The 25077-nt window shown below is 35.0% G+C and overlaps 5 protein-coding genes across 5 annotated transcripts; all 5 read left to right on the top strand.

The window, feature by feature from the left end:
• Nucleotides 1-1042: 1042 nt before the first annotated feature.
• LOC125198413 (transcription factor TCP15-like) lies at nucleotides 1043-2400 on the top strand. Its single transcript, XM_048096761.2, has one exon. The coding sequence runs from the start codon at nucleotides 1190-1192 to the stop codon at nucleotides 2156-2158; it is 969 nt and encodes a 322-aa protein (XP_047952718.1). The 5' UTR covers nucleotides 1043-1189; the 3' UTR covers nucleotides 2159-2400.
• A 3027-nt stretch (nucleotides 2401-5427) lies between these two features.
• LOC125198414 (uncharacterized) lies at nucleotides 5428-5879 on the top strand. The gene has a single exon (XM_048096762.2). It carries the CDS (start codon nucleotides 5428-5430, stop codon nucleotides 5824-5826), a length of 399 nt encoding a protein of 132 aa, XP_047952719.2. The 3' UTR covers nucleotides 5827-5879.
• Nucleotides 5880-11052: 5173 nt separating this feature from the next.
• Nucleotides 11053-12254, top strand: LOC125208461 (HVA22-like protein a). Its single transcript, XM_048108088.2, has 5 exons — nucleotides 11053-11219; nucleotides 11306-11332; nucleotides 11484-11606; nucleotides 11693-11933; nucleotides 12016-12254. The coding sequence occupies exons 1-5, from the start codon at nucleotides 11161-11163 to the stop codon at nucleotides 12079-12081; spliced, it is 516 nt and encodes a 171-aa protein (XP_047964045.1). The 5' UTR covers nucleotides 11053-11160; the 3' UTR covers nucleotides 12082-12254.
• A 3573-nt stretch (nucleotides 12255-15827) lies between these two features.
• LOC125204600 (PH, RCC1 and FYVE domains-containing protein 1-like) lies at nucleotides 15828-20623 on the top strand. The gene is made up of 9 exons (XM_048103303.2): nucleotides 15828-16394; nucleotides 16469-16555; nucleotides 16767-16856; nucleotides 16997-17077; nucleotides 17209-17364; nucleotides 17447-19531; nucleotides 19729-19875; nucleotides 19993-20270; nucleotides 20344-20623. The coding sequence occupies exons 1-9, from the start codon at nucleotides 16347-16349 to the stop codon at nucleotides 20432-20434; spliced, it is 3063 nt and encodes a 1020-aa protein (XP_047959260.1). The 5' UTR covers nucleotides 15828-16346; the 3' UTR covers nucleotides 20435-20623.
• Nucleotides 20624-22447: 1824 nt separating this feature from the next.
• Nucleotides 22448-24360, top strand: LOC125207703 (small ribosomal subunit protein uS4y-like). Its single transcript, XM_048107160.2, has 3 exons — nucleotides 22448-22603; nucleotides 23227-23608; nucleotides 23979-24360. The coding sequence occupies exons 1-3, from the start codon at nucleotides 22576-22578 to the stop codon at nucleotides 24160-24162; spliced, it is 594 nt and encodes a 197-aa protein (XP_047963117.1). The 5' UTR covers nucleotides 22448-22575; the 3' UTR covers nucleotides 24163-24360.
• Nucleotides 24361-25077: the final 717 nt, after the last annotated feature.

The following is a 25077-nucleotide window of genomic DNA, read 5'->3' as shown; positions in this document are numbered from 1 at the left end:
TAAATAATATTGCTCACATGGAGATAGATGAAAGAGAATTATATTCTGTTAGTAAATTTCTAAAAATAAGGAAAGTGGCCTACGTGTGATTTAGTCGCTCACAGTCGCCCATATTCATTATGCAGCAGATCTTTTTCTCTAGTTTAACAATCAAATCTAGACAATTAAGTTGGTGAATGGTGAATGTCCTAATTATTTGTCTTCTACGTGCCATGAAATCATGGATTATTATGTTGAACGAGTGTGATTAGTAGCATATAATGTTAGGAGCTTGATCATGACTAACTGTCGTGTAATCATCTTTAGTTAGTCTACAAATATCTCATTAATAATTAATGTCTTAATCTCCATCCCACGGCCCCCTTCAATATGCATGTTTTCATACTAATATTCATGTCTTATGTGATTTAAATATTATTAATTAATATAATGGGCCAAATAATCCAAAAAGAAAAAAGGGAAAACAAGAGTGCATTCGTGACACTAGAACAATCACGAATATATTTCAAAGCCATTAATAAATCTTCTCAACTATATAGTTAACAGGGAGTTAGAAGTGACAATGATTGCATTTATGAGATAATGGTTTGATATTAATTACTACTACTATACATTTATTTTTCTCAGGCTTAATTCCTGGCTTAAAATGTAGGGTCCCAGTCCAGTTCATTGTCTCTTTGTAGATTAATTGAATGATAAAGGGCAATGCACGTGGAGTCTGAATCAAGAAACTGTCAATCCCTCATTTGTAAATGCCTTATATCATAAATTTCAAATAAAAGTACACTTGAATTCAAACTTTTTTTCTGAGTTTTAGTTTTCACCCCCTCTGTATATGTATCGTACTAGATGATCATACAAATATGTTTCACTACCTTCACTTTTTACTGCATTCATATATATACAGTAAAGATTGAAAATTTATACTAAGAAAAAGCAAAAAAGATATTTGAATAAAGAAAAGATAGGTTAATTTGCCCTAGCCCACCACCCATATAATTCCCACTCATTATGTTTGTTGCTTAAAGCTTGCTCTCTCTATCTCTCTCATTCTTTCATCACTTCCCTTATCTCTTCATACCCTTTTTCTTCTCTCTCCTAAAATCTTCCAAAAAAAAAAAAAAAAGGGAGAGTCCCACAAAATGAGGGTCATGTACTAGAGTAGCCTAACATATTATATTTGTTCATCATGAATGGCGGCAACGGAAACCCTATGCAAAAACCTAATTTCCCTTTACAACTCTTAGAGAAACGAGACGACTACGATCAGCAGCAGCAACAACAACAATCGACCGAGGCGATATCAAAACCCACTGAGAAGAAGGTTCCGCCGAAGCGAGCTTCGACCAAGGATCGACACACGAAGGTGGACGGGCGCGGCCGTCGAATTAGGATGCCTGCCACGTGCGCAGCGAGGGTTTTCCAGCTCACGAAGGAATTAGGTCACAAATCGGATGGCGAGACGATTGAGTGGCTGCTGCAGCAGGCGGAGCCGTCGGTGATCGCCGCCACCGGCACCGGAACGATTCCGGCGAATTTCACCTCGCTGAATATATCGGTGAGAAGCTCGGGCTCGACGTTCTCGGCGCCGTCGCATTTGAGCTTGAGCAACGGCGCCTATTTTGGGCAGAATTTTGGGGATTCTTCGCAGAGGAGGATTTTCTTCCACGGAGAGAATGCGGCGAGCTATCTCAATAAGCAGGAATCGCGCGACGGTGAGGGGAGCGCGGGGCGGAAGAGGGCGTCGGAGGAGGATCTGCGGTCGGCGGTGCAAAATCAGATGGGGAATTACATGATGCAGTCCAGCTCCGGGACAATTCCGGCGAGCCAGGGCCAGATCCCGGCGTCGGCTTTTCTCAATTCCACAAATTCCGGCAGCGAATCTCTGTGGAGTTTTCCGTCGATTGCGAATTCCGGCGTGTATAGAGGGAGTGCGGCGGTGGCAAGCAGTGGGCTGCATTTTATGAATTTTCCGACGGCAATGTCGCTCTTGCCGGCGCATGGCGGCGGCGGAGCGGTTGGTGAAGGGAATTTAGGCATGCTGGCGGCGCTTAATGCGTATAGGTATATGCCTGGCGGCGGAGGAATGGAGGCTCAGGGAAACGGCTACGACGGCGCCGCGGATGAGCGGCATATTGCAAGCAGTAATCACACTTGAATGGATTTCATCAAATTTGAATCTATATATATAAATGTGTGCGTTATATATCTATATAATGAATGGTTAGTTTGAGAAATTAGCTTAGTTCTATTAGGGTTTGTTTGCTCATCCTCTTCTTATGCGTGAATATCGAGTTTGATTTGTTTGCTTTTTTTACTCTACTAGTTTGGGAAAAAGAACTTCAATTTCTCAAGGTTATTAACATTGACCAATACTATTATATTTGGGAAAGATCTTCATCTGTGGACCAGATACTAATAGCATGAACCATGTTTTCAGCCCTACTTACTAATAACAAAATATTAAACTTTTATTGCAAATAATTCAATATGGGTCATTGGTAAATTAGTTAAATAATAGTACATATATTTATGTGTGTAGTGAAATTGTGCAATTGCATGACAAAATGCATTAAATATAGTTCGCAAATTTGATCAGAAATAACATGTGACATATGCACTATGTAGGGCTCTTGGAAGACTGCATCCCCCACCTACTGCCTATGATTGTTGCCAAATAAAAATCCAGCATGAAGCATGAACATTTTTCCTATAGGTCCATCATCCAAATATTCCAAAAGTTACACTCAAATTAATTAAATATGGCACCGGTATCACCCCTCTAAAATCACCATAAAATTAAAATTTATTTTGCCCTATCTATCTTCCTATCAAACAACTCATTACTAGTGGCTATATAATTATATTGTGATATTGTAGTAATGAACATGTACAAGTCTTATGATTACAGAAATATCTGAATTAGAAGAGAAAAGATTGAATGCATATAGTAGTGGGATAAGGAGCCCACATTCTGTTTAGAGGTATGAGAAATTCCCCAAAACTGAGGCTTATTTAGTTACAGTAGACTCCCAATTTCAAATATATTTCTCCACTTTCTCATACAACAAGGCTGCACCCCCCATTAGAGGGGGAGTGGCCCCACAATCTGGACCGTTCATTTAAGTCCTGAATCATGATGATGATCTTCTAAATAATCAATTTCTGTTTTCTTTCTTTTTTGCTGCTCCCATTTGTTTTCTCAGTTTTCTTAGAAGCATCTTTTCTCCACTTATTTAGTATAGTATGTGAGCGTACGCTTTTTTGGATTCTTTGTCTATATATGTATGCTGTCTCCAATTTGCCCTTAGCTGTAAATCTACTACTTTCTTCATTATTAATTCTTCACCGCCGACATCAATAGGCGCCGCCGGCAGCGGAATCCGGTGTACGTCAACCATGGAGATATACATTTTTATCTCTTTTTTTATGAAATCAGAATTTTTGTTTTGCAAAATTGAATTATGAATCGAGATGATTAGTATGTTTCGAAAATTTGTGTCACATATAGGGCTTGATTTTACGTACTATTATGTCGAGTCACGGAAAAGAAGAAAATGATACTACTATATGATGTTGATGATGTGATTTCTCATGGAATTCTACAAGTAATAGTTAATTTAATAATTTGTGTCTATTTATTTCTGTATGATATAAGTACGTGGCAACACCACTCACCTAAAAAAATAGATAATCTACTACTACTAGATAAAAATAAAGTTAATATATACCTTAATGCTGGCGGCAATATATGGATTAACATCACGGATATTAATCCAGCCGGTTGTAGTATCTATTTTTGTTAATACACAGATTTTTAAAGATTATTATTATGTCATAATATATTTGAATCTAAAACCTTCGGCATAAGATATTTATTACTCCAGAATTGGGTCAAAATCTACGTGTCAATTAGTTGTAACTGTTAATGAGCTCTAACGTCAGTCAAATATGAGTACAAATTGACGGGTGTGTAATTATTTTTCACAAATTTATTACGGACATCAATTATACACACACGCAAATAATTGTTTTATATTAGAAATGAGCCACTCATTTCTTAAAATGTCCCATATATGGAGGGTTATCCATCCTTATATAGAAGAGATATGATCATCACCAAGCCGATGTGGAACATGATATTAGAATTTTAACATTTTATCCATGTAGGAAATAGTATATATTTATACATTCGTTTATAGAGCTGTGATCAATGTCGAACCCTTCATAACCCTCCCTTATATAGAAGAGATAGGATCACCACCAAGTCGATGTGGGACAAGATATTAGAATTTTAACATTTTATCCATGTAGGAAATAGTATATATTTATACGTTCGTTTATAGAGTTGTGATCAATGTCGAACCCTTCTTAAAGACCGAACTAGAGACCAAATTTGGGCCACTCATTTTTCATTATCTTATGGTTATGATTAATTTATAATTAATTTAATATTTTATTAAATAAAAATGTTTTTAATTTATTTATTTTTTAATTTTTTTTATTCGATAAAAACTTGCTGGAGTAAATAATGAACTATATTCACTACATAATGAACTAAATGAATGTATGTTATGAAGTAATTTTTCGCATTCATTATATACTGAATTTACTTCAATTGAAAGATAATTATGTCATAACACATTATGAAGTAATAAACTAATAAAATGAAGTAATAAACTAATAAAATGAAGTAGTAAACTAATGAAATGAAGTAATAACATAACTGAATGAAGTAATAAACTAACGGAATGAAGTAATAAGTTCATAATATACATTCATTTAGTTCATTATGTAGTGAATATAGTTCATTATTTACTCCAGCAAGTTTTTATCGAATAAAAAAATAAAAAAAAATTTAAAAAAAATTTAAAAAAATTTTTAAAAAATTTTAATTTTTTTTTTTAAAAAATTAATAAAATTAAAAAAAAACGTTTTTATTTAATAAAATATTAAATTAATTGTAAAATAATCATAACCATTAGATTAAGAAAAATGAGTGTCCCTAATTTGGTCTCTAGTTCGGTCTTTAAGGGTGGATTTGTGGTTAATAGGACTCTTCGTTTATATATATATATATATCTAGGATTGTGATCAATTGAGATTATTTAGGCTAATTGAGAAATGAGATGCAATATCAGCCACTCATTTTTATTAAATGAGTGGTCCAGATTTTGCCACACAATAAATATTTTTAGATTAATTAATTATGGAAGGGCAGATTGGTAATTTCATATTACTATCCCCATCCGCCTCTCGTCTCCTCTGTAATTCCTTTTGCCGCCTCTATTCACTCTAGATTCACCCAATTTTTCTCCTCAAAGTAACCCAATCTTTCTCATCTCGCTTTTCAATTTTCAAATCCAGTTGTTTCATGCCATAATTGAACATGTTTGCAGCAAATTCAAATCCAGTTGTTTCTCTTCAATGGCATTTGATAATTTGATGGCGATGGAGCAGCCATGGATGTTCCGCCCCCAATTCGGCGACGCTTGGATCGCCGACATCTTCGCCAAGGAAACCGATACCCTAACAAAGGCTCTGCAGAAATCGATCTCCACGACCTCGTCCGACGGCGACGCCTTCTCTGTCGAGATGGCCTTCGCCAAGCCCTCTCCGCTGACCCCCTCCGACGGCTCCGAGAACGACATTGCGGTGTCGAAGCAGCCCTCTCCTGTTGCCACGAAGGAGAAACAACAGCCTTCCAATGTGTCTTCTTTCGAGAAGCAGCTGCAGGAAATGCAAAAACAGCTCGAGAAATTGAAGATCGAGAAGGAGCAGACCGATGAGATGTTGAAGGCCAAAGAGAATAGCTCGAGACTCTAGATCGGAGAAAGAGAAGCTCAAAATTGAGCTCAGGAAATTACAGAAGATCAAGGAGTTCAAACCTACAGTGGTTAGCCCTAATTCGATTAATTGCTTTCGCAATAGCTCAATTGCACAATTGCATTTCATCTCACCTTGATTACCCCTATTTCAGTTGATTTTACAATTGCTTAATTGCATTTCATCTACCATGTTTTAATCCGAATTCATCTATTTGAGACATCCCCAAATTTAGTTGAATCACTAATACTTAGAGCTGCAATTCTTAATCTGCAACAGGAGTTGAGCTTCTTTTGATTCTTTGAGCTGAATTTGGTTTTGCAATTTTTTGATATCTATTTTCAATTTTCATCACTCTCTGTCTTTATTAACCAGTCATGGTTAGGTTGTCTAGAGAGAGAGAGAGAGAGAGAGAGAGAAAATTGGGGGAAATTCCAATTTTTACAAGTTCGTTGACATTAGTTATATAGGTCGTTGACATGAATTATATATTTCGTTGACATAATAACGTTTGTTGTTGACATAAATTATATGTAAATCGTTGTTGTTGACACAAATAATATGTCGTTGACATGAAAATATTTGTTGTTGACATTGATTATTTGTAAAATGTTGTTGTTTACATAATAGTTGACATAAATAAAGTTTGTTGTTGTCATCGTAGTTGACATAAATAACGTTTGTTGTTCACATCGTAGTTGACATAAATAACGTTTGCTGTTGACATCGTAGTTGACATAATGTCTCCGTAGTTGACATCGCGCGAGTTGTTGACATTTTAATACGAGTTGTTGACATTCGATATTCTCGGTATTGATATGCGAATAGTAAGTGTTATTTGTTAGTTGTTGACATTTTAATACGAGTTGTTGACATTCGATATTCTCGGTATTGATATGCGAATAGTAAGTGTTATTTGTTAGTTGTTGACATTTTAATACGAGTTGTTGACATTCGATATTCTCGGTATTGATATGTGAATTGTAAGTGTTATTTGTTAGTTGTTGACATTTTAATACGAGTTGTTGACATTCGATATTCTCGGTATTGATATGTGAATTGTAAGTGTTATTTTTTAGTTGTTGACATTTTACAAGTGTTATTTTATTGAATGTTGAAGATTTGAAGATTTGAATGTTGAAGAGATTTGAAGATTTGAATGTTGAAGATTTGAAGATTTGAATGTTGAAGAGATTTGAAGATTTTTGAATGTTGAAGATTTGAAGATTTGAAGCTAGAGTTTTAGAAAGGATTTTATAAAATGATTTCAAATACAATTTAATAAAAAGACAATTATACCCCCTTGTTGACATAATGTGATAGTTGTTGACATTAAGTTAATCTTGTGAATTAGTGGCTGAGATTGCATCTCATTTCTCAATTATGCCCAAAAATCTCATCCTAACAAGACCCTATATATCTATATATATATATATATATATATATATATATTGTATAGGTCCATAATCAATTGAGATTTTTTAAGGTAATTGAGAAATGAGATGCAATATCAGCCACTCATTTTTATTAAGTGAGTGGTCCAGATTTTGCCACACAAAATATTTTTAGATTAATTAATTATGAAAGGGCATAATGGTAATTTCATGTTTTAATTAGGGTTTTCAGCTTGTGTTTGGCGATTTGGGCGATTTCTGTGAGATTTCTCCCAGATTGTGCTCCAGAGCGGCGGCGCGGAGGCGAGATTCGGAGCAGATCAGCCAAAATCGCACCTTAGCAGCGGAAGGAGCAGAACCGCGCGGAGAAGAGAGAGCCGACTGTTCATAGACAGAAGACAGCGACGACTCCCTGTACGCCGAAGATGCTCGAATAGCTTTAGTGGTGACTGGTGAGCGAGGAGGCGGAAGAAGAAGATGAAGAACTGTCGGCGGAGGGCAGCGGCGGAGAATCGCAAGTGAAGGAGAAGCCACCGTCTGGCTTCCCGATTTGCTGCCTCCTTATGAGAACCATGGAAAAAGATCTTCTCCTTTTGGACCTGGTGAGAAAATTGACGGTTTATCTTGTTCAAAAATTGGGGGATTTTGCCGAAAGAAGATGAGAAATCAACTCAATTGGAAGTGAAGTTGGAATCAAAATCTCATTGGTGAGTTGAATGAGATTGTGGATTGGAATCGATGCAATCCACTAAGAAATGGAGAAATTGGAAGAACAAAAAGAAGAGAGTGTCAATGCGGTGAAGACGATCAGTTGAGTTCACGTTGGAGACTCGATTGGGGAATCAAGCTTAATCATATTGCATTCTGCTTCGCAGGTTAGGAATAGATGAATTCTCAGTTCTTGAATTGGAAACGAGATTCAATTTTAGTATTTAGACTTCAATTGTGATTTGTTTCTAATTTTTGGCATTTTCTAATAGATTGACATTATTTATACGTAAATGTTGCTGTTGACATTAATTATATGTAAAACGTTGCTGTTGACATGAATTATATAGGTCGTTGACATGAATTATATAGCTCGTTGACATAATAACGTTTGTTGCTGACATAAATTATATGTAAATCGTTGTTGTTGACACAAATAATATGTCGTTGACATGAAAATATTTGTTGTTAACATTGATTATTTGTAAAATGTTGTTGTTGACATAATAGTTGACATAAATAAAGTTTGTTGTTGACATCGTAGTTGACATAAATAACGTTTGTTGTTGACATCGTAGTTGACATAATGTCTCCGTAGTTGACATTGCGCGAAAATGACAAAAATACCCTCTTGTTGACATAAACTACACGCAGTTGACATCGCGCGCAAATTGTGAATGAGTGGCTGAGATTGCATCTCAATTCTCAATTAGGCCTAAAAATCTCAACCTAACAAGACCCTATATATATATATATATATATATATATATATATATATATATGTCTTTTTTTAATATGGACCATGTCTCAATTTATATATTCGTTTTCCAATGTTGACAAAACAAAATTGATTTTTTTGTTCCAAAATTTTGACGAGTACGATTTAGCCTTTGGCTTGGCGCAGGAAATATGGAAAAGTGACACATTTTGCTTGGTCTGCGTAAATTAGGAGGGCATTAGAAGAAAGAGAAGCACTAATTACGGAACATTACGAATATAATAACCTATTTTTTTTGCTTTAGGGAACAAAATTGTTTGTCGCAGGGGAAGCACAAATCTCTCTCATGCTGTGTAACACACATTTGTTTGACTTTACCTCATTTTAGGGCTCGTAGATCGTTTCATCCTATTTTAAAATGGATTTAATCATCATTCGACAATAATATGTAATTTAATTGCGCAGTGCATATAAATAAGTTAATTAGGGGTACAAATGTAGTACAAGGACAACCGTAGAAGAGCGAAGTCTCTGCGACCTTTAGAATAATTTGTTTTTTAATATATTTTAATTTTTTCGATCTAATTGAAGATGACTTGTGTCAAGTGCTTGGAAAATAAAATACTTACTCTTTTTAGTTTATTAAAATACTTGAGAGATTACTTGACGACAAGGTTTTTGCGATATATTGCGCCTTCAAATTTAAAAACACAACAATTATAGATGTAATCAAAGTCGTGAACTAATTTCCGTAGGAGACCCAATAATCGGACCAATTTGCTTAACAAAAATTCCTAATTTTGTGACGCTATCACTCACTAAATAAAATTGAACTATAAACATCATTCATTGTAATTTGCTAGGCATTCCCTTTTTTTGGGCACCCATTAATAATTAAAAATACTACTCCCTATTATATTTGTAGGGTCCTCTCCTAACCCGTTCACCCACAATGTTTTAAGTAGCCTCTTCTTTAGTTGAATAATTAATCATGATCTCCAAGATAAAGCAATTATATTCTCTTTATTTTTTTTCCTTCTTCACATTATCTTTTGTGTTTTGTTAAGAGCATATTTTGGCCTCTTCCTCCTTCGCGATACATCTATACTGACCGGTTTACAATCCTGAATTGATAGATAAATAATTCTGTTATAAATCATGATTTGAATTACAAAAGAATGTTGGGTTACCTCACAAATTAATGATGGGCATTTTTCGGTCCATTAATTTTTTAATCTGAGGAATGGGAAGGGGTTCCAATTTGAACTCTAAGCCAATAGATTATTAACTTATTAACATAATTTGTGATTTTAATTACCAACAATTAAAGTCCGTCTCTTTAGCTTGGTATGAATTTTAAAAAATACAAAGAAATAGTATGAGTGATAAAGTTGTGAATTGTGAATTAGATTCATATATTTTAATTTTACAGTAAATATGATTGAGAATATTAATTTTATAATCAAATTAAATATGAATGAGAATAAGTACATATAATGTGAGACTCATTTACTAAATATAGGTAGCTAGATTATTAGTTAACTACTATTAGTATATATATCGTTGAACATTTTGCCCAATCTAACAGCTTTAGACGAATGTTTCATATTCTTATATGAATATGCAAACAGTTATGCATGACCAAAAAAATTCTCTATTAACTTAACGATATGATAAATTAGCAAGATTGTATCTCGGGATTAAACATATATTATGTTTGGTTTATGAGATTGAATTCACAACTTAATCCTAGATGAATAATCTCATAATCATGTGATAATTAGTCATAGTCACCCCCTCTAACTAGAATAATCTTATAACTTAATTTGTAGATGATCTATCATAAGATGATTAGTTATTGCAACAGAAGCGACACATAAAAAAATAAATTTTCAGAAAATGAATTAGTTATGACAATATAACGACACCTAAGATAATTAATTATGGGCTTATGGCAATCGAACAACACCAAATAAGTCCAACATAAGTCCTTTGTAGTGTCCATTAAGTCAAAGTTTCGGTGCCTCTTTCTTGACGAAGCATAAGATTCTCTCCATCATCAATTTGGCTCCCACATTTTCTTCACCTTTTTGTGCAGTTTCAAAGTTCACTTTTTAAAATTTGGATCTTGTTTCCTTTTTTCTTCTTATCCATGCAAGTACTAAACTAGTTAAACATGTGAAACTAACAACAACACAAAAATTAGGAGATGAAATGAAAAGTTTAAGACATAGTGCTAAAATAAATTATATATCATGCGAAAATGTTTAACAAAATTTTTAAAAAAAATAGAGAAATTTGCATTTGGATTGTAAGTAACATTTTCCCTCCTTTCACACTTGAAAACTTTAGTATGCAGAAAACACGCATAAATGATTGCAATTACACACCTTTTCTTGTGTTTTACTGCCCCATACACTCAGCCAATCACTTGATAGTTGCTACACTTATTCTTTCTTCAATCTCTCTCACCATCTCAAGCTACCTAATTCAACAAGAAATTAATCTCAAAACATGGGCTCTGGAGACAATCTCTTCACTGTTGTGGCAAAGAACATTGATGTTCTTGCTATGTAAGTATCACTTTTCTTTCACAACAAACCTATATTTTTCTCTTTAATTATCTTACAATCTAATAATCGTGGTGCGATCTCGTCAGGCCTCTGGTTTCTCTCGTTTATCCTCTGTAAGTCGCATTTCCCTTTGTTTCCACATCCATTATAGTATAATAGAGTGAACTTCAAAATTAGTCCGTAAATAGAAAAAATATCGCTATAAGTAACTGAAAAAATATCAAAATAGGTCTGTCTTTATTTATGAATTGAAATATTTGGCAGGTATTGTTCGGTGAAGGCCATCGAGACTAAATCGCGCATAGACGATCAGCAATGGCTGACATATTGGGTGCTCTACTCTCTCATCACCTTATTCGAGCTCACATTCTCCAAACTCATCGAGTGGTAAATTGATAAAAGATTTATGATCAAACATTTCTCATCCTAGCTATTTATTTTAATAGAGCTATTATATATACACAATGAATCAGGTTTCCGATCTGGTCTTACGCGAAGCTGGCGGGCGTGTGCTGGCTGGTGCTGCCCTACTTCAACGGTGCAGCTTACGTGTATGACAATTTCATCAGACCTTTCTACAAAAATCCTCAGATTAAAATGTGGTACGTCCCAAGAAAAAAGGATGTGTTTAGCAAGCCAGATGATGTTTTGTCTGCTGCTGAAAAATATATTCAGGAAAATGGACCTGAGGCGTTTGAAAGGCTCATTGCTAGGGTAAATTTTTTTATTTTATTTTATTTTCTTAAATTGGTTGTGTTAGTGTGATTTAATAATCTGATTATTATTTTTGGAGTAGGCTGACAGAGAAGCGAGGAGCAGGAGGAGCAGCTACTCGATCTTCCATGATGATTATGAATATTAATTAATGAGTTGATTTAATTAATTAAGCTTTTTTTAATCTAATTCTGACCGTTGTAATTTGTTGTGTGTGAACTGTGTTCTTTCGCACCTACTTGGTGGTTTTTACATAATTTTGAGTTGTTGCACCATGTATGTTTGGGTTAATTTACTGGAAGTGTTTGTGTAGTTTGTTAATGTGAATTGGAGAGCTGGAGTTTAGAAACTCAACAAGGATATGGATTAATTAATTGCTGACGATATCTGTATTAAAATTGGAATTTAGGAATTCCAATTTATGTTTTAGTTTAGTTTAATTTTATAATTAAATATGACTGATTATTCTCAGTTATGAGTTATGACATATATATAATTTATATTATTGGATTTTAGTTTGTTAATTAATACTCTCGATCAACAAAATAGTCCTAGCTAGGTAGGAGGAACACTGAAATAAAGAAATGCAGGCGAGGATAATGTAAATAGGATAAGACAATTTTTTTTGTGAACGTCCAAAATTTTATTTAATATTTATTATTTATAATTTGCAAACTGTTAATCAATTAATTCTATATTTTTTCTGTTAACTAATCTTGTCTCTCACTAACTCGACTCTTACTCTCGCGCCGCACCACCTCTGCGTTCTCCTCATTCTTGTGCCGCTTCCACATCTGTCTTCCTTCTAGCTCTTCTCTATAATCGAATCGATCGAATAAGCAAATATTATTAAGACTTTCTTTGAATGGGTGGAGTATTTAGTTATTGATGTTCAATTCATGATATTACTCTAGTGTAAATGTTATTTAGGGTGGAATAAAATACTACTAGTACTATATGTTAATTTATGATATCCATTTAATATAAACTAACCATTTATAGCATGTAATATTAATTTTTAAATGTTGTTAAATTACTTGGACTGTTTCTATCATATCGATATGGATTTAAGACCTGATAGAAAAAGAACTTACCATGTGAAAATTTGATAAATGATTATTAATTTTATAGGAAGGATTGGGTCAAAACCAACCGCATGAAATTGGGCCTTGACCTGAGTACAATATATAAACATTAACTTAATTACTCTATATACTACTATTAATTTAATTACATTGACGCACTTTTCAATTTTTCATATATGTGTGAAGATAGTATTGTCGTATTTGAAAGGAAATAGTGGAAAATATTCCTAATTGCAAGGAGCATCTCAGATTATTTAAAATAAAACATAAAAACTACCAACAAAATACTCCCTCTGTCCACGAATAAAAGTCCCGTTTTTCTATTTTAGTCCGTCCGCGAATAGGAGTTTCAGTTCACTTTTACCATAAATGGTAATAGGGTCTCACCTTCCACTAATTCATTCTATTCACATTTCATTTAAAACTAATAAATACAAATGACTCTTATTCCACTAACTTTTTTTTCACCCATTTTTCTTAAAACCCGTGTCGTCCATAAATGGGACTTCTAATGGCGGACGGAGGGAGTACCTATATGTAGGCCTGTCAAAATGGATATTGGGTATTGGATACCCGATATCCGAACCCGAAAAAATCGGATAATTGGATACCCAAAACCCGATTTTTCGGGTATCGGATCGGGATCGGATAGTAAGAATTTTGGGTTATCGGGTATTGGGTTACCCGATCGGATATCGGGTATACCCGAATTATCCGATTTTTTAAAAAAATTAAAAAAATTATGTTTTTATTATAAATAAATATAATTAATTTCTTAACTATATTTTAATTAATACTTAATACTTTAATTAATACTTAAGAGTTAGCGTTTAATATATGTAATTTAATTTTTTAATTATATTTTAATTTCATTGACATGTAATATTTTGAATTTTGAATCTTTGATGATGTTATTTTTAGATCTAGATTCTTATGAATGATTGAATTGTGATGTTTATAAGGGATGAATGTTTAAACTTATGAATTTTGATGGTTATTGACTTATTGTAGATGGATGAAAGATGTTAATATGTAGTAAGTATAACTTATGAATTTTATATTGTTCAAAGTTTGTAGTTATTTCTTTTAAATTAGAACTACTATAAGAATTAGTATTTCTAAAAATTAGAACTACTTCAATATTGTATTAAATTCGAATTAAATAATATTAAATAAATTCTAAAAGTTTGTAATTAATTTTCAAAAATAAAAAAAATTACAATCGGGACTGGATACCCGATTTTTCGGGACTGGATACCCGAGTCGGGTATCCGGGTACCCGAAATCAAATTCGGGTCGGGTATCGGGTATTGGATTTTGGGAATTTCGGGATCGGGTACCCGAAAATTTCGGATCGAGTATCCGCGGGTACCCAATTTGACAGGCCTACCTATATGTATGCTACTACTACTATTATAATAACAATTCGTCATTTATGCAATCTTTGGTCATTAAATATGAACAAGCAACTTATTTATATTTAATTTAAACACCAAACTAAAAATATACTTATTATTTTTTTACTTATAAAAAAGAATAATATTATAAATTTTTTAATAAATTATTAATTAAAAAAAATAATATTATATTATTATATTTATTATTACAATTGATAGTTTAAATATGGATTATCCATCATAATATATAATAATATAATTATAGTTACATGGAGTATTATAGTACAATACTCATGTATTATAATAATAAATATAATAATTATAATATTTACGGATATTATAATTGAATAAATTTTATAAACTAAAATTGCATTATGACTCTATTGATTAATTGTTAATTTATAAAATAAAATAGTTATTATTTATTATAAGATTTATATTATATAATTATATTTTAAATATTTAATAAATTATTACTATTATGAATTATTATAAAATATAGTTATAATTATGATAATTTTAATTATAGTTATTTATTATAGTGAAATTAAGTATGATTTATAATTTTAAATTATTTTAAAAACATTGTAATTATTATTATTATTGTTATTATTATTATATTATTATTAATAAAATTATACTATATTGCTTAAATATGTAAGAATCCTAAAACTGGGAAAAAGAATACCTAAGAAAAGTTAGAACTTTCCTTGTTCTCAGATTCCGATTACTTTCTCAGTTTGATAAAAAACCGAAACAAACACACGAATTTAAAATTTAAGGAATCAGATTACTTTCCCAGACATAATCCTGCCAACCAAACATGGTCTTGCTTTTTTTCATTTCGATAGGAATATTTAACATAGAAACAAATAGCAGTTGACCAAACCTAGTAGAATGTATCCACACCCAACTTAACCAAAATGAGTTGTTATCTTATTTTTTAGGGAACTACAATTAGGTGTTAAAACAATTCATATTTTAGAGAAAAAACAAATCACTCGTAACTCGCAACCATATTCCAATTAATTTTGACCAAGTAAAACTATATCACACTCAATCCAAAACATGTCTATCAGTCTATGATTGGATCCATAAATAACGTGCCATCACCAATAAATTTCATAATACTCATTTAGTTTTATTTTTAAAATTATAGTACTAGTAACAAATTTATTTAGAGCAGACAGAGCATGACCTACAATGGAAACAAAGTGCAAAAATTGAAGGTGTTGTATCGGGATAATGAATTGCTTTTTTTGGCTTTATTTGTCAAAGACAATAAAGAGAGTAACGAAAATGACAAAAGTGAATCCATCTCAATCATCGAATCCAAGTTACAAACTGATTTTCAGACTTTTCAGTTGCTGACATGGCTGTTTCGCGGAAAAATAGGAATTCTTGAGATTTAGAAATGCAGGGCAGAGAGATAATTGAACACGAATGTATGTATGCACGTTTGTTTGAGGGTTCTCGCCCTGAAAATTCAACACTTTCCAAATCCCATAATTCCCTTCTCACAAAAAAAAAAAACCCTTTTCATTTCAAGAAATCTCCTAAATTGTTTCTTGATTTAATTTGATTTGAGCTCATCACACAAGAAAACCCCACCACCCCTTATTCTTTTCTTCTGTAACGCCTACAACAATTTTGGGTTTCACTGCAGAAGAAATACACTCGTTCGCCGTTGTGATTTTATGCATGGCTGCAAATCGTGATATGAATCAAGAAAATACTTGTTTAGAGCTGCATTTCAAGAAGAGGGAATTTTGATTTTGAGGGGCTTTTTTTTTGGTGTGTTGGATTGATTGTGTAGATGAGGAAATTGGATTGTGATGGAGCAGAATAGGTGGAACAGCACATTATTTTGTGATAATTCAAATGGGTTTTGGTCTAAATGGACTGTTACACATAGTTACATTGGAACGTGAATGGCTGATTTGCAGAGGCTTAGTGTTGTTGAAAGAGACATTGATCAGGTATGTAATAATTGTGTTTATGAGATTGTTGCAAGTTTGTGTGAAATTATATTGGAAAAGTGTTTTCTTTTTAGGCCATTACATCTCTAAAGAAAGGAGCACACTTGTTGAAGTATGGTCGGAGAGGGAAGCCAAAGTTCTGTCCTTTTCGACTTTCCACAGTGAGCTACTTTCCTTGATTATTGTACATTTGTTCATATGAATTTGGTGAAGATGAGGTATGTTGTTGCTTTCTGTGGTAATCATAATATATGAAGGCTGCTTGTCATTGCAAGTCTAGTTGCATTTAGGCCGTTGAGTCGGATTATATTGATCTTCTAATTGGCATTTAATCATGTTTATTCAGTCAAGCTGAGTCTGAGTATATTTCAGGATGAGTCTACCTTGATATGGTATTATGGAAAAGACGAGAAACACCTTGATCTACGCAATGTTTCCCGGATAATTCCCGGGCAGAGGACTGTAAGTACGACCGTAGTATTTCTCTACTCTTATAACTCATGTGCAGAATGTGGAGCATTTAAGTTTGTTCAACCCAAATGAACTAATCTGTTTTCTAGTTATAACTTATTGTGAACTAATCTACATTTTTCTCTTTGCAGGCAGTATTTCAGCGGTATCCTCGGCCAGAGAAGGAATACCAATCCTTTTCTCTGATATATAATGACAGATCCTTGGATTTGGTGAGTTTCAGGTTGTTATCTTGTCACATGTAGAAACCATGCATAGTTTCATTGGGTTGTTGATTGTTCTCTTGATGCTAAGCATTTGATGAGGGTAATTATTTATACAGATGTTGTTTCAAATTCTACAGATATGTAAAGACAAGGACGAAGCTGAGGTTTGGTTTGTTGGTTTAAAAGCTCTAATTGAGCGTGGTAGCCACAGGAAAGTAAGAAACGAAGCAAGGAGCGACACTGCATCATCTGAAAGTCCTCGCATTTGGAGGGTTTCTCGATCAAGTTCATTTGTGAGCTCCATTTTCCACCTCTTGTGTTCCATCTGCTCATTCTTTGTCCTTATCTAATTGCTCTCCATTTTCATTGATTTAGTTGGCTCAGGATATGAGCGAGCACCACCAACGATTGGATAGCACACCTCAGAGCAGATTAGGAAAAGTATTTGCTGAGGTTTTGTCATTCACTGGTTCAAGCAAGAATCACCTATTTGCTGAGTCTCCTGCGCATTGTTTCACTCCGCATTCAGCTGGAGCCGCAGAAAACACAAATGCCCGAACTTCTGGGAGTGAAACAATCAGGGTGAGCCTCTCTAGTGCTCTAAGTTCATCGAGTCAAGGTTCGTATAATGAGGATTTTGATAACTTGGGTGATGTTTTCATCTGGGGAGAAGGCACTGGAAACGGAGTAATGGGAGGCGGTCTTACTAAAATTAAAGAATCGTTTATTAAAAAAAGTGATGCTCTAGTTCCCAAGGCCTTGGATTCGACAGGGGTACTTGATGTGCAAAGCATTGCTTGTGGGCAGAGACACGCCATTTTAGTCACAAAACAAGGGGAGGCGTACAGCTGGGGTGAGGAGGCTGGAGGGAGACTGGGGCATGGCATGGAAACAGACATTTTCCACCCAAAGCTCATTGAAGTTTTTAATGGGAAGACCATTGAAATGGTAGCATGTGGCGATTATCATACCTGTGCAGTTACACATTCGGGCGACCTCTACACTTGGGGTGATGGATCTTCTGGATGTGGCTTGCTTGGGCATGGAACTGATGTGAGTCACTGGATCCCCAAACGGGTCAATGGCCCTACAGACGGCTTCCAAATCACATTCGTCTCGTGTGGACCTTGGCATACGGCTCTCCTTACCTCAACCGGCCACATGTTTACATTTGGAGATGGAACCTTTGGTGCATTAGGCCATGGTGATCGTAGTGGAACCAGCATTCCACGAGAAGTGGAAGCTTTGAAGGGACTACATGCGCAGCACGTTGCTTGTGGTGTATGGCACACTGCAGCTGTGGTTAAACTAGTATATAAATCTTCCACCTCAGGGCAAGGGCTGTACAGTTCCTCCGCTGGAAAGCTTTACACGTGGGGGGACGGAGAATACGGGCAGCTAGGGCATGGTGATGATAAACCAAGGCTGGTTCCCGAACGCATATCTTCGTTGGTTGACACTGATTTTTCTCAGGTAGCATGTGGGAACAAGCTCACTGTTGCTCTTACGACCTCAGGAAACGTATACACCATGGGAAAAGATGGAAAGGCTCCAACTTGTATAAAAGGTAGCATTGCAAACTGTTGCGTGGAAGAGATTGCATGTGGCTCACATCACATTGCTGTTTTGACGTCGAAAGCAGAGGTTTACACATGGGGTAAAGGTGCTAATGGCCAACTCGGGCATGGAGACAACGAAGACAGGAACACACCCACACTTGTCTCCTTCTTGAAGGAGAAGCATGTGAAAAGCATAGTGTGTGGCTCGAATTTCACTGCTGTTATATGCCTTCATAAATGGATATCCAGTGCAGATATCTCTGTCTGCTCTGGCTGTCATAACCCTTTCAGTTTCATGCGGAAACGCCACAACTGTTACAACTGTGGGCTTGGCATCTGCACAGCTTGCAGCACTAGGAAGTCAGTTAAAGCCTCGTTAGCTCCCAGTATGAACAAGCCATATCGCGTTTGTGATGATTGTTTCACCAAATTACAGAAGACTTCAGATCATGCATCTGTTCCCCGCGTTCCTTATGTCAAAAGTGTGAGTACGTTACATAAGGCCAGTGATATCCCCGAACCTGGGATTCCCCGTTTGCCAGCAAGTATGTCCCGACTATCATTTACCGAGTCACTCAAGTATGACAGGACGTCCTCGTTCAGTGTGAAGCCTGAATCAGCTGATAACCGCATGTTTCCTCTTCGGAATGGGAATATGCCGAGGCCCAGCACTTCTTCAAAATCGCCATCTAGCCCCTACGGCTCTTCACCGGGCTCTCTCTCATTTATCGTGCATGATTCTAGAGTATTTTCTCAGTCACCTTCTCCAGTACTAGGGAAGAGGTCATCGACCCCATCACCCTCTCCATCATTCTCATTTCGAACACTTGAAGCAACTCCCGATGAATTAAAGAGTAGCAATGATATCCTAAGCATGGAGCTCAAAGATTTAAGGCAACAGGTAAGCTTCTTACTCCTTATGAGCATCGAATTTTGAATTGAAACTGTGGATTTGGTGCATGTTTCGTGTATTCTTATGGCTTTCAATTTAGTCCAACCGATCAACAAGAAATCGTTTTGCAATGATATCAACTGTTTTTTGTTTTTGTTTTTTTTTTAAACTTTGGTCACTATAATTTGTCTTGATATGGATTTTAGGTGGATAAACTTTCAACCAAATCCCAGTCTCTAGAATCTGAACTTGAAAGAAAATCAGAGCAACTGAAGGAGGTGACTGCACGGGCAGCCGATGAAGCTGAAAAAAGCCAGGCTGCGAAAGAAGTGATCAAGTCACTGACTGCTCAGGTTGGTTTTCACTATGTAGTAGTAGATATGAATCTACTGATAAAATATCAATTTCTCTCTTTTTCTTATATCATTTCTATAGAGTCTAATGAAACTGAGAATCCAAATCGCGAGCAGTTAAAAGATATGGCCGAGAGAGGACCAAAGAAACAAGGGTGCAGCCATAGTGATGAGCAGATAAGCAATGACTCTAATGGTCCATCCAACGGGAGCGTTGTGACTGTCAAAACCTCTCCAAAGAACGAGCCTAGTGGCAGTTCGTCTGCACCACTGTCCAATGGTACTGAAGCCCAGTCACAGAAATCAGAGCGGACTATACAAGACGAGCCTGGCGTGTACATAACTCTTGCCCCGTTGCAGAACGGAACCAATGAACTCAGACGAGTTCGATTCAGGTAGTTTTTCATGATGATTTTCGGTTGAACTATTGAGGAATGATACGCTGAACATTTATGGTGTGCTCTACAGTAGGAAACAGTACACAGAGGAACAAGCAGAGAAGTGGTGGGCTGAAAACGAGACGAGGCTATGCAAGCAACACAACATAAGAACGACGTAGTATCTTGATCACAAGCAGCCTTTATGTTAGCTTGCTAAAACCATTAGAAAACATGACAAGTACACCAGGTTTTGTAATGTCTAGATTTTGGGTGTCTGAGTTTGTGCAGCTTTGCTAGTGTAGTAGCACTAAATGAGAATCAAGATTTTTTCAATGTTTATAACAATTCAAGGAGGCTTTTATTTGGTAGTATCGTTTTTAGCATAAAATAAGTAGAGGCAAAAGTAAAATAATTTTATTAGAAGAGCAGATTCAATTAGCTATTGATCAAGCATTGACTTTGACAGCCTTCACAAAGACAGTAGCTTTTGCCATTCCTCCTTCTTCACCACAGATTCCTCCTTCTTCACCGGCTGCACGATGCATGTATGAACAGGGCTGACACTCGGCCTCCTAATCGGGTTTGAGCACAAGTACACGTTGTCGACTCCAGCACATCCACTGCAGCAGTTCCTCGTATCCATTTTCTTGAATTTTAGTACTTTCTTCTCTTCAATTAAGCAGGGGATTTTGAATTCATGTTTGATCCTTGGAGGAATTTTGAGTCTTTCTCACATTGAATGCCTCATTCAGTACTAGAAACTAGAAAGGCATCCAAGCATAAATTTGGACTCGTTGGCCTCCTGCCGTTTCTATAATAAGTAATACTCCCTCAGTCCCATAAAAATTGAGACAAAACTTTTGGGCGCGAAGGTTAAGAATTTATATTTATATTAGATAAATAAGAGAGATGAAAAAACTAGGAAAAACAAGATAGAGTAAAGTAAATGATGGAATAAAAAAAGAATAACTAAATGTTTTGTCTTTTGTTAAAAAAGAAAATGACTCAACTTTGTTGAGACGGACTAAAAAGAAATACGACTCAATTTTTTTGAGACGGAGAGAGTACCTATTAAAACTTGTGTAAGTATTGAATAAATACGTACTTTGAAGGCTAGTGCTCTAATATTAAGGATTTCGAAGGTATACAAAACAAAGTTTTAATCTAAATCATAAAAACTAGTAATATTTTTTTTATCTAAATATAATTTTTTTTGGGCACGGAGATTAAGAAATACTAATATAAGTATGTTAAGTTTTTATTGGCCATACTCGAGGATTGTTTATTGCGAAGTTGATTTTTATTGGCCATACTCGAGGATTGTTTAGGATGATGTTATTGATTATTGCATAATTTATAGATTTTGATGTTTGGTGGTATTTGAATAACCATAACTTGAGTCTAATGGAAGTGAATAGGTTTTGTTAGAAAACATGTTTTAATTGGATTGCACAAATTGAAATTTCTATATTGCCTTGAAAAGTATTTCATGAGTTATTTACAAACTATAGATGCTAGCTAGTAGTACTATAGATTCAAATAATTCACGAAAAGATAAGAAGAGACACGTGTATATGAATGAGATGAAAGAGACATGTACATGTAAGCTATAAAAGAATATCACCATCTTGCTTCTTCTACATATACTATAACTTTCCGTAAATGCATTTAACCACGTGATGAAACCAAATGTGACAAATTCACAAATGAGCTTAAATTATGTATGCTTTCACTTCATTAGTTCATTTTCTTTGACTGCAAACTAGGTAGTTCTATATAAATGGTCATCTCAAGACTTTCACTAGGAAATATCTCAACATTCATCAGCAAAGCTGCTTATAATTTTATACATACACATATATAATATGCTTATTAATAAGAAAAAATATGGATCGACTCAAAATTAGACACAAATGAAAGAGTTCATAATTGATGTCCTATTATGCCACTAGTGTAGTAGTTCTAAAGACAAAATTCACCACGTCTTATCTTTTGTCCACTTATAATATATAAATAACACTGAGTTTTTTTTCTCTATTTTAATGGGATGGAGAAGTATAGTTTAAGAAAATGATTAAAATTACTAGTAATATAATTGGAGTTCTGAATTTGTGGCCAAATCTTTGAATTAGATTTGGGCCGTTACAAGAGCCCACAAACATGTATAGAAGGCCATCATTTCAGAGTAATTGAATTCCATTAGGGTTTGGCCCATAAAAGAGGCTATATAAACGGCCAGGAGATCTTCTGCCTAAACCCTAGACTTCCAATTGAAATTTCGATCAGCAGATCGGAGTGAGGGCGTCCGCAGCGGGATACGATGGTGCACGTTTCCTTTTACCGCAACTGTAAGTTGATGTTGTTTCTTCTCCCATACACTTACTATCACTGCAAATTTTCTGATTTGGTAACGCCTGGATGTTTCTTCCTACATTTGTTTATTCTACATTTTGACTGATTTTTTACAATTCGGTTTCTGTTTCTCTTCTTATGCTGCAATCTGCTGTATTAAAGATTTCATCGATGTATGCAATGTGATTTTTTATTGCGGATTGTGGGAAGATGTTATTTTAATATTGATTCACTGTCATCTGATTAATTTTTGCACCCTTGAAAAAATATTGTTGGTGTATTAGGATTCATCCGTCTTCCGAACTTTAATCGACCTGTTTATGAAACCAGATTGCCTGCTGTTTACCTGCTCTATGTGTAAGACCTACAGTAATCTACAATACTAGCAAAGATGTAGTTTTTAGTGCCTTACCTGTTTATATGAGTAAATCCTGATGTGAGGCAGTAACCACCAGTAAACTTGAATTGCTCATACATGAAAAGCCTTGTATTTCTACAATTGGATTAATGTGTAAACTTGAATTGCTCATACATGAAAAGCCTTGTATTTCTACAATTGGATTAATGTTATGCACTATCATGCTTCAGCTAATGCCATAATTAAATGTGATGCTTATAGATGGAAAGACTTTTAAGAAGCCCCGTCGTCCCTATGAAAAGGAGCGGTTGGATGCTGAGTTGAAACTTGTTGGAGAATACGGTCTTAGGTGTAAGAGGGAGCTGTGGAGGGTTCAGTATGCTTTGAGCCGTATCAGGAACAATGCTAGAAATCTGTTGACCCTTGATGAGAAGGACCCTCGTCGTATTTTTGAGGGTGAAGCTCTTTTGAGGAGGATGAACAGGTATGGCCTCCTCGATGAGAGCCAGAACAAGCTTGATTATGTCTTGTCTCTCACCGTTGAGAACTTTCTTGAGCGCCGTCTGCAAACTCTTGTCTTTAAGGCGGGTATGGCCAAGTCCATCCATCATGCCAGAGTTCTTATCAGGCAGAGGCATATAAGGTAGACATGATAATATAATTTCAAACACTTCCCTACACATTCAGTTCATGTTGATATCTTCTGCATGAATATCTTATTTCATTTGCTTATTTGAATTTATTTCCATGTGGTCTTTGGCATTTTTGATCTAGCTCTTTCCCTATGTCTTGTATATTCTTTGACATTGCCTTTGTATGGCATTTTAGTTGATTTTCAGTTATGTTGGTGACATACCCTTCATAGCTAAAGTATTGTTTAAACTACTCTGCTTTGCCAATTTCTGTTGATTCATTTCTAACCCCAAACCACTCACTATTTGTTATTGGAAAGTCTGCAGTAGAAACATTGTAAATCATGTGTTTCACTGAATTCATGTTATTTACTTGTGCAGAGTTGGAAGGCAAGTTGTTAATGTGGCTTCATTCCTTGTGAGGGTTGATTCCCAGAAGCACATTGATTTCTCTCTCACAAGTCCATTTGGCGGTGGCAGACCTGGAAGAGTGAAGCGAAAGAACCAGAAGGCAGCTGCAAAGAAGGCCTCTGGGGGTGATGGAGATGAGGATGATGAGGAGTGAGATTTAATATCTTATCTATTTTGCAAACTCCATCTGTGTTATTTTTGCATGAGATATTCTGATTCACGGTTGCTTAAGTTTTGGCATATTTTTATCTTGTTATAGAAGACATGTTTTTAAACCGCTGATGGGGATTCGATGTCATTTCAAATGCTCCTCCTGTTTTATTGTTGTTATTTATCACAGCTATATTTCATATGGGAATATGTTAATTTTTGTTAAATTTGATGTAAATTTATGGGCAATTATTAGTCTCCACTATAATATCGGTGATGCATAAAAAATATGGTCCTATAATACTTGAAAATCAGCGCTTTGCTCTTATATAATCGGCCCATTAACAATTCTTGAGCTTTCCGGGCTCTAAACATAACCCTATCACAAAATTTTCTAACTATTCACATTTTGATAAAATTCTAGATTTGGAAGAAAAAATGATACAAGCCCAAGTTGATAAATTAACTTTCTAAAAATGCTCTGGTAACACCCAATTTTTACATCATTCCGCTGTATATACCTCTCGAGATGATCTAACTTCTAATATTCACCCTAATGTAACAATAGTTTTCATAACAACTAAGTATTTATAGTGCAAAGAGATGAGGTATCAAATTCGAACAAGAGGTATGGTGCAAAGCTGTTTTTATGGGATTGAATACGGGTATCCCGACCTGAAAAACCGGGTAGCCAAACCTAAAAATCATCTAAATGTCTATCCAAAACTCGACCTGATATATTTTCGGGTACTCCAATACCCGCCTCGGGTATCCATACCCGACGTATCGGGTACCCAAATACCCGACTCTTTACATGTATTAATAACTAAATAAAAAAATTCAAATTTTATATATTAATATAAATATAGAAATATTTAAATTGACTAATATCTTTAATGTCGCATTTATTTTGTGGTAT

Source organism: Salvia hispanica, chromosome 6 (genome assembly GCF_029641045.1).
Source record: "Salvia hispanica isolate PSC_SH4W2 chromosome 6, Shi_PSC_v1, whole genome shotgun sequence".
NCBI lineage: Eukaryota > Viridiplantae > Streptophyta > Magnoliopsida > Lamiales > Lamiaceae > Salvia > Salvia hispanica.
The sequence above is the reverse complement of the archived record's forward strand: the minus strand, read 5'-3'. Positions and strand labels throughout refer to the sequence as shown.